The sequence below is a fragment of the Vigna radiata genome, unplaced genomic scaffold (genome assembly GCF_000741045.1).
Source record: "Vigna radiata var. radiata cultivar VC1973A unplaced genomic scaffold, Vradiata_ver6 scaffold_369, whole genome shotgun sequence".
NCBI classification, from domain to species: domain Eukaryota; kingdom Viridiplantae; phylum Streptophyta; class Magnoliopsida; order Fabales; family Fabaceae; genus Vigna; species Vigna radiata.
The window spans coordinates 185424-195527 of NW_014542358.1; the positions used below are offsets into that span (position 1 = coordinate 185424).

At 34.7% G+C, this 10104-nt stretch overlaps 2 protein-coding genes across 3 annotated transcripts; one reads left to right on the forward strand and one right to left on the reverse strand.

The window, feature by feature from the left end:
- Positions 1-2765: 2765 nt before the first annotated feature.
- Positions 2766-7618, reverse strand: LOC106779644 (E3 ubiquitin-protein ligase RGLG3). 2 transcript variants are annotated; one of them, XM_014667800.2, is made up of 12 exons: positions 7393-7618; positions 6364-6631; positions 6152-6236; positions 5928-6068; positions 5737-5850; positions 5023-5120; positions 4843-4922; positions 4665-4770; positions 3566-3693; positions 3348-3486; positions 3199-3255; positions 2766-3082 (listed from the first exon to the last, which is right to left on the reverse strand). In XM_014667800.2, exons 2-12 carry the CDS (start codon positions 6619-6621, stop codon positions 2999-3001), a joined length of 1290 nt encoding a protein of 429 aa, XP_014523286.1. In that variant the 5' UTR covers positions 6622-6631; positions 7393-7618; the 3' UTR covers positions 2766-2998. The 2 variants fall into 2 exon arrangements, with proteins under 2 accessions (XP_014523286.1, XP_014523285.1); XM_014667799.2 differs by having other exon boundaries at positions 3348-3489.
- Positions 7264-9453, forward strand: LOC106779643. Its single transcript, XM_014667798.1, has 2 exons — positions 7264-7446; positions 9019-9453. The coding sequence occupies exons 1-2, from the start codon at positions 7264-7266 to the stop codon at positions 9451-9453; spliced, it is 618 nt and encodes a 205-aa protein (XP_014523284.1).
- Positions 9454-10104: the final 651 nt, after the last annotated feature.

Here is a 10104-nt window from a genome sequence, read left to right on the forward strand (position 1 = left end):
GCTATTGGTTTACATGAAAAGTAAGGCCTAAGATTCCTTTGGGAAAAGATACTCAGACTTACCCATTTTGTATTACTTGATAAGGATCTGGTACACTTGCCAGGGACTTAATAGCCAGACGCGTCCCAAAGTGCGGCTCGGTCCAAAAGAATCAAATCAGAGCAGAATCAGGGTCCGATCCACGTGAAATCACGCTCAAGCGACGCACGGAGCTCGCCCAAGCGTGAATTGAGGGTCATGTGGGGCTTGGGTGTCAGTTTTGGACGCCTAAGCTTCGGGCGTCCGTCGCCCGGGCGTCGGGGTCGTCGCCCGGGCTACCAGCGTTGATTTGGAACTCGCTGTTTTTCGTTCCTGTCGCCTGGGCTTCGGGTTTCCTCTCTTCTTGGTGCCTTTTTGACCCCTTTTTGACCTCCATCTTCTTGGCTTTTCACTTCTTCTTTCAGTATTGCTTCAATCTCTTATCAAAACAAGGGGAATTTGTTAGAAAACTGTTAAAATCAACGTCAACTCTCTTATTCACACAATTTATTGAAAACACATGAGTTCAAGCAAGTTCCTAAGTGAAAAAGGGTGCTTTTAGTATCAAAATCGCATAACAAATAGCGGTGTTTCAAACCGTTATCATTGGGGTTGGTGTAAGATTTGGTAAAAATCTGGTTATACAAGGAAGACAAAGACCGTTCCAGAATCTGTACATGTTCAACCATCCAACCCAACATTACATGAGGTAACTATCCCTAATCCTTTAATCTCCAATGCATCAAACTCTGTTTTTCCAATTATACAGGAATCTGAATCCAGTCCAACATCCCTTTATGAGGACCTAGATATTCCAATTACCCTTAGGAAAGAGACTAGGAAATGCACTACCAAGCCATTGTACCCTCTAGCTAATTACCTATCCTTTAAAAACTTCTCAGATACTCATAAAGCCTTCCTCACAAACCTAAACACCATAACCACACCTACCTCTCTATCGGAGGCATTGAGTGATAAAAAAATGGAAACAAGCTATGGACATGGAAATGGACGCATTAGAAAAGAATAACACTTGGGATTTGGTGGCTCTCCCAAATCGATAAAGCCCAGTAGGGTACAAGTGGGTATATACTATAAAATATAAGGTTGATGGGTCTATTGAGAGGTACAAAGTATGGTTAGTGGCTAAGGGATTCACTCAAACCTATGGAGTTGATTACATGGAAACTTTTGCTTAGTGGCAAAAATGAATACAGTTAGGGTGATATTATCCCTAATAGCTATTATGGTTGGAACTTGCAACAATTTGACATTAAAAACGTTTTCCTTCATGGAGAAATTGAAGAGGAGATTTACATGGAATTACCCCCTGGATATGAGGGAAAAACAACTGCCAACACTGTTTACAAGCTAAAAAAGGCATTGTATGGGTTCAAACAATCACCATGAGCGTGGTTCGGAAGGTTTACTAAAGTTATGATAAGTCTGGACTTTAAACAAAGTCAAGGAGACCACACATTGTTCATTAAACACTCTAAATCAGGCAGACTTATAGTGTTATTGGTTTATGTAGATGATATTATAGTAACAGGTGTTGATGAAAAGGAGCAACCGCTATTAGGCCAACATCTAGCCAAGAAATTTGAAATTAAGACCTTGGGAAAATTGAAGTATTTCTTAGGGATTGAAGTGGCCCATTCTAGAAAGGGAATATTTATATCTCAATAAAAATACATCACATATTTGTTGAAAGAAACTGGGAAGACAGCATGCAAGCCTTTGAGTACACAAATTGATCCAAACATGAAATTGGGGAATATAGAAGAAGGTATTGCAGTTGACAAGGAAATGTATTAGAGGTTAGTTGGTAGATTGATTTATTTATCTCACACTAGGCTTGATGTTGCATTTGCTGTAAGCCTTGTTAGCCAGTTCATGCACCAACATGAGGAGCTTCACTTACAAGCTGCAGTAAGAATTATGCAATATTTGAAGGGAACCCCAGGCAATAGAATTTTTTTTGAATGAAATGGGAATGTAAGTGTGGAAGCATATACAAATGCAGACTATGCAGGCTCAATTGTGGACAGGAGGTCAACTATGGGGTATTGCACTTTCACTGGTGGACATCTTGTGACTTTGAAGAGTAAAAAGCAAAATGTGGTAGTTAGATCTAGTGGTGAAGTAGAATTCAGGACAATGGCACAAGGGATATGTGAACTACTATGGTTAAAGATCATCTTGGAAGACTTAGGAATAAAGTCAAATGAATCAATGAGACTTTATTGTGATAACAAATATGTTATTAGCATAACTCATAATCCAGTGCAGTATGATAGAACCAAACATATCGAGATCGACAGACATTTTATCAAAGAAAAATTAGACAGTGGTCTAATATGTACTCCATATGTCTCTTCACAAGACACCCTTGCAGATATTCTAACAAAGGGGCTGAACAGTAACAGCTTCGAAAGTATTGTTTTCAAGCTGGGAATGGAAAATACCTATTCACCAACTTGAGGAAAGTGTTAGAATCTTTTTAGCTGTATTATTTCTATTAAAGTCTTTGCTTCTATTAATTATATTTCTTCCTTATTTAGGAGATTATAGTTATAAGGTATGAATAGGATATCCCTGAAATATAGAGATTCTTTCTTTAGAAGCTATTATTATACTTCCTAAAATAGCTTTCTAGCCCTGTATATATATGGATTTGTAATTTCAGCATAATAATATATACATTTTTACCCTAAATTATGAGAGTTTCAATAAACTACATACGGTGAAAATTTACAACATTTACATGATTTCAAACTAGAAGCAAAGAGTTTCAAAATCTGAAACTTAACTTTGATCCGTTTTTTTTTTCATACATTTAATGAGAATTTTGTTAAGGAATTTTATACCCAAAATCTCTGTACATCTCAATCTTGAATTCAAATGGTAAGAAAGGAAGGGTTATCATATTTTAATGTATCATCCATGGGGTAATATACATAGGTATAAGCTTCTTCACTCAAGTGTACAATCTCAGGCGAGTTGTAATTTGCTTCCGGCACATCGGGCATGAAGATAATGTTGAACCACACTCCTTGCAAGTCTACATCATAAATAGAGGGCAAATAAATTTAATTCGCCACTTTACATACAGATAAAAAAACTCTAGGGCACGTTGAAATTGGCATTAAACAAAATAGGTTTATTAAACAGACTTACTGTGTGACCACATCCAAAAGCCATGTCCTTCGGGTTGTTAAGACAAATGGGGCATACCTTGAAAGAATGAAAATTAATTAATCTCGTAAAGTAATCTCAACATTAATCTATGCAATACAAAGTTAATGACGGAAGAGCAAGGAACATACTGGTTCAATACCAGCTGGAGCCGATGGTTCAACTGATTCCAAATTTTCCATGTGAGGAATAACCATGCGTGCATTATCATGATCTATTACTTCATTAGGTGGAGGGAGAGGCCTTCTATGTTGACGAAGAACTGATTCTCTACTGGATTAGACGAAATTAAAAGTCAGAGATCCTAGACTATAACCTAGAATTATTATACCTCGAGTTCATGGCTTACTCAGTAAGTTGTATATTTTGGGCGGCCCGGTACTGAAATGGAATTTCCATAAGGGCAGCAAGTGCAAATGCTGCTTCCTTCTTTGATGCTTCAATGTTCTCGGACATGATTTTTGTGAAATTCACAAACTGAAGGAATAAAAAAGGAAAACAAATAAGACAATCCATTCATCAATATAAGAAGGGGAAAAAGAAATCCATGAAACTGGAATTAAGAATGGTTTTTCAAAATATGAAGCATGAAAAATTTCCATCCCTTGTTATCAATCACTCATTTTACTTTCAAACTGATCACCACCAGTTCACATACCAATTATTTTCACTGAACAATTCATAGAGCATCAAATTAAAAGCTTTTAGTTGGAATTGGAACTGCAATCGAATCTATTAATTTTATTTCTTATGTCAGGAAGCCTTTGTAGAATAAGATTAGTTTATACAACAATTTCAGTGACCGAATACTTGCTCAAATATTTTATGTTCACAGGAAAAAGTGGTAAAATATTGATCTGAAATTGTTTGGTCTATATAACCAATTCCTGCCAGTGGGAAAAGGTTTGGTTGTTGCTATCAAAATCTAAGAATTAAAATGTGCTCAAGCTAAAATATAGGAGACGTGTCTCCTTTTTTATTTATGTAAATTGCACTTTTTTTCAAGAAGCACTACCCTCCCCTTAAATAAACTATTGATTCAAACCTGGCCAAATTTATAGAGAATGTATGGATAGAAATTTTAAAATGTCGAATAAGTGAAAAATGATACATGTTTATCTCAATTATAATCCCATGTACCTTTCGCTCCATGTCAGACATTTGGTTAAACTTGTTGGTAGTCATATTGAAACTTGTGGTTTATTAATTTAATGACAATAGATCCCCAAATTGTCTGTCTCGACCAAGATGACAACTTCATAAAGCATTTCTTTCTCTAATATCCAATTTATTACAGATCTCTGATATTTGTTTCAGAATTAGCTGAAGTACTATCAACTTCATCAATGTGGTGCCAAACTCCAATCCTTCTTATATCTACTCCAACTTATCAAAGATATTTTAACATAAAAGGAGACAATATTGAATTTTCAGGTGCTATCAACTACCTGAAAGTTGTCAAATACTCGCTCAGTAATGTTATCATCAAAGTGCTTCATCTCATCCCATGGTCCATCTCCAACGCCAACCAATATAATCGAGAGAGGATAGTGACTGATAATCAGAATATCCCACATTTAGGACAGATACACAAACAAGAAAAGGTTACAAAAGAAGTTGCTCTACCTTGCACCAATGATGGAACTAATGGTTGCTTGTTCTTGTGGACTAAGCCTTCCATGTGGTGTATCTGGATTTCTGGTAACCTTAAAAAAAAAAGGACGTTCTAGAAAAACAAAGAGAAGTAGGGAAAACAATTCAATCGTAACATGAAAACAAATAAAATGGGAAAAAAATTGATAAAACCTGTCCATCAGCAATAATGACAAGAACATGATATTGACCGTTGTTTCTTTCCACAATGTCAATAGCTGCGTCGATTACAGGGGCAAATGATGTTGGACCTATAAATTAGGGAAGTCTAATAGTTAAATCCCTTGTATACACGCGTCCTCTCTCCAAGGGAATGTTTCCTCTTGGCTAAATTATGCAAATGGCTATTCATCTTTTATGTTTTATTCAATTTGGTCCCTTATCTATTAAAAGGTTCAATTTAATTCTTTATCTTTTTTAAAATGATTCCAAATGGTCCATCCATGTTTAAAATTAACTCTTCTAATATACAACCGCCACTGCAATTTAAAACACACACACGCGTTTCTCTTCTCCCTCCCGTGTCAAAAAATATCAATTTACATAAAAAGTTAAGATTAAAGATATTTTTATAAAACTTTTCTTTCTTAATTTGAGGAAACCCTTTTTAAAGACAAAACTGAAATGACTCAAAATGTCAAAGTGAATAATGTCTTAAATGTCTATCCTAACTATGTAAATGAGCTCAAGGTTGAAACAAAGAAGAGGAAAGTAAAATTTTAAACTTATGATATGTTTAGTCATATACAATAAATCATAAGGCTTTTCCTCCCTTCTCTCTCTCTCTCTAAAAGTCAAAAAAATGTCAGATACTTGTAATAAAATTGTAAAATCTAGTCAGCAGGGAATATAACATTGTAAACAAACCTGATAGTTTTAAGTATGGAACAATCTCTCTGTAGCGTCCAAGTACTTCCTCAAAACCATGACAAAATCTATTGTCTTCATAAAAACTGAACACATTCTGATCATGTGTAGAAGCTACAACAGTAAATTATCCGGAATCAACAGAAGAGAAGACACAGAAAATTCGTCTAAAGTCAAAAAGGGATACTCACCATCACCAAATCCAAAACATGGTATCAGATTGTCTTCATCAAAGGAAGACAAAGTACGACCAATGATGGAGATAGCTTGCTCATATGGATTAGGACTGTTTCCGATATGATGAAGGCTTTTTCGATGAAAAGAGTGCTTGCCTGCAATTACCAAGGTGAGACTTTCCTATATGCGCCTACATACATACATGTATAATAATGATTTCAGATTCCAAAGGAATAACCTGTCCACTCATTGCTTTTGGTGAAGTCAATAGCAAGAATTAAATTTGAAGATTCCAGACCAGCTTCTCTAAGAGCAGAAACAACCTGAAATATAAGGGGAACACGTCGCAGACACAGACAAACCAGTTCATAAATAGTGATTACCCTTATATCGCTTAGATTCATCTTTCATATCCTCTCTAAATTCACCATGAAAATTAGCAGTGCTGACCTGATCCAATGAGCTGAAATGATCAGCTATATATGTGGGATGCTGACGACTGTTTTCTGAGCTCCTAGCATAAGTAGAGAGTTGATTATAGCTAGTATTCGAATAATCCCCATCATAAGATGATTCATGATAGGTAGTATTCTCCGAACTCCCAGTATAAGTAGATGGCTGATGATAGCTATTATTCACTGAACTCCCAGCATAATAAGGGGCATGTTGGTAAAAATTATCTTCAGATATTGACTCTGTATTTCCCATAATTACAGGCCTACTTGCACCAATATCCAGATAAGTAAATAATAATAGACAATGGAGGTAAAAAGATGGGACTAAATTGAATTAAAGCAAAAACCACAGCACCAGAAACAATAACCGTTGAATGTCAATAGTAAATAATCACAAGAAAACAAATATCATTAGCATATATTCTGGTGCCCAGTAATTATTAATTGAATATGATTTTTTCTCAAATCAAACTTATGACGATTTCCTTCCAATGATTCCCAAATCATAGTCAAATTCTGGTTGTATAACAAAACATTCCAGCAGACACAGCGGTCACGTACATCACTAATTTCCAGAAAAATCATTAGTAAAGCCATGAGACAAACGGCACTGTAAAACTTAAGTGCATCTGCTGCTAACACCGAACAAATTAGTGAAATTAAATCCAAATGCAACTTACAAAACTCTTCTGACTAAGCAAGCACACATAACAAGTCCATCATTCACAGGTCAACAATGATAAAAATATCTATAACCTAAGGCAAAAGCTAAAATCACAACGATTTTCAATAAAGAAAAGAAAAAGGAAAAACCGGCAGAATCGAGAATTCTAAAACCGAAAAATTGCTTCGAATTCACAGCATCGTGAATCGCAAACTAAAAAACGACAACGTAATGCCGAAATCGATTCACGAGAATCAACGAGGTTATGTTGGGGTTACGCATGAGCTAGGAAGAACTATTACTATTGGTATAATTAAAAGAAGAAACAGAGAGAAGGGAGAATCGGTGTTCGAAGTTCACCTTGTGGAACTGCTTTGCGTGGAGTTGAAAGGTTTGTTGCAGAGTTTGGATTTGGCGATTAGGTGTTAGAGATTGAGAGAAGAGAAAGGTGGTGATGGCCATTTTGTTGTGTTTGATTAGTATATAGTAATTTAATTTCGTTAGACTTGGACAGAGTTGATGGCGTTTCTGATGCGTGCACCCGTTGAAAACTGTTTTCCTCTCACGTTTGTCTTGGCTTTGAGTGTTATGCTTACAGGATGTTAAAAATATTCGTGTTGCGGATATATGTAATAAAATTCGTTACAGATAATTGTTATTTGTAAATATCTTATTTACAGATAATAACTACATGCTATTTTAATATTTATTTATAAATAAATTTGTTTTAAAAATTATATTATCTGTATTTATGGATATTTATTATTTATACAAAATAAAAATAAAAATTTAATTTATGGTTTATTAAATTAAATTTAGTTAAAATTAAAATTAATTTATATTTTATGACGTTAAATTTAATTAAAATTAAATTTTAATTTATATTTAATTTAATTTATGTTATATTATATTTTATTTTTTAATTTTATTTAAATTTTAATGTAAAAATTTATAATATATATATTTTTAAATATTTTGGAGTATATACATGTATTTACAATTTTAAAATATCGATATGTATTTTTTAAACGGTCAACAGACAAAAAAAGAAAAAGATTTTCTTATTACAAGTGGAATAGCGCATTCCTCTATGTAAGTCAAAACTTTTTGGTCCTTTTACTAATTACTTTATCTAGCTCTTTCCTTCTAGACAATTTCCCACCTCAGTCATCGTCGCTTCCCTTTTCCCTTCCGCCACCCAAATTTCTCCTCTACGAAATAAATCGCAGAAACGTGTTATCTATCTGTTGAGTACCTTATGATACTTAAATTATTTTAATAATTGATTATGTAAGTGCAAGGTACCGGGCAGTGTGGCAGAAAAGAGAAAAAGGTGGAACTGGTTCATTTAAAGACATAAGATAAAGATTCATGTACTTTTACTAAGTCTATCCAGTTATAACTATGAAGATTAGATTTTCCTACAATGTGATCAATGAGATCTAAAAATATTATGAAATTAAAATTACTTGGAATTTTTTTCATATGTATAATTTAATGTTCTTGTTGAATGATTGAAGTTTTGGCAAGACTCTGCTTAACTTTTGCTGATGTCCTTTTCAATACCAATATCTAACCACTTGGAATTCTACTTTGTAATAAACATTGTAAAGTCTAAAGATACAACTGAACTTGCTTTGTATATCAAGATTAGAAAAAATTAACTTTTACTTATTAAGATTATGGAAAATGCACATTCTTTTAAAATTTTATGTGCAAAACATAGGTTTCATTTTCAGAACGTAGCAATTATTTGAAGTAAAAAAAGATTTAATGTTTTGGTAAGTCCCTTCCCCTGCTTATTTGGTGTCTCAATTAGATTCTAATTTTTGTAAAAAGGGAAAATTAAATTTAATTAAGGGCAAGGTGGGCAAAACAAATTAAATTATCAAAATTGGGAAGAAAAGATTGAGGCTTTAGATTAGGGTTCGTGGGAGAAAAAAAAGATCGTTTTTGTTCGAATGGAAGCGCGATGGATTAGATTAGAGTGACGGTGTACATTCTGAAGAAAAGCTGCATAATATTGTTTCGGTTGACTCTGATAAAACTGAAAATGGAGATGCAGTTGCAGGAAAATCATCTAATCTAGCAGCTTCAAATGTAACTGAGAACCCTTACAGAAATGAGAGGTCTGAATCTGATAACTTTGATAGTGGCAAGTCCCAAGGTAACAATGAAACGAGTGAAACTCAGAATATTGATGCCACGAAGGATGAAACGTCCGAAAGAGACACTCAAACAAATGAAACTGATGAAACATCATACCCATCCTCTACTAATGAAAGTTTGGATTCAGTTGAACTTGATGTCATCGATTCTTCTGATATTCGTATCCACAAGGATGCTGCCGAAGTTCGAACCGATTTGGATACATTGCCAGATATCAGAAGTGAAGTAGATAATGAAACTGTCGTAAAGTGAAGTTGAAACAATGTATTTGGGTTCTTGAAAAGAGCTCTTTCATTCCTTCTTCTAACCCATTTGTTAAAATTTGTTTGATTGACACATGTTGTTTCAATGCAAGATCTTTGAAGGCGCTAATATAGTTTAGAGGATATTTTTAATGATTATATCAAGGTTTGGAAGTCTATAATTTTTTGCTACATTCCGTTGTCTACTACTTTTGTTCCACTTATTTTTGCATGAACTTCTACTAATACAAAGTCCCAATCTTCTTTCTCCAATCTGATTTTGATTTGTCAATTGCAGAGTAAGGGTTACACTTAATTTAATTTTTTTTGCCCACTTTACACGTGAGAGAGAAGCTATCTCGTTTATCCTCCGTCAATCCCTCTTGAGCGAGTCCGGTCAGTGTGAGACCGTGAATCGACGACTCTGGTTCCCAATCTTCCTTCAAGACCGTGAATACCCTAAAACAAAGTCCTTTGGCTTTGACATAACAAATGGTGAAGTAAATTAGGATTAAGGAAAGAAGAGATTGAGATTGACGGTATCGGTGGAGCGAACGCCACGTGCCTTAAGGAAGAGAGCGCAGACAAGGCCAGAGAAGTCGTCATTGATGACGGCAACGAGGGAGTCGTCGGAGATAGGAGCGATGAAAGTGACTTGCTC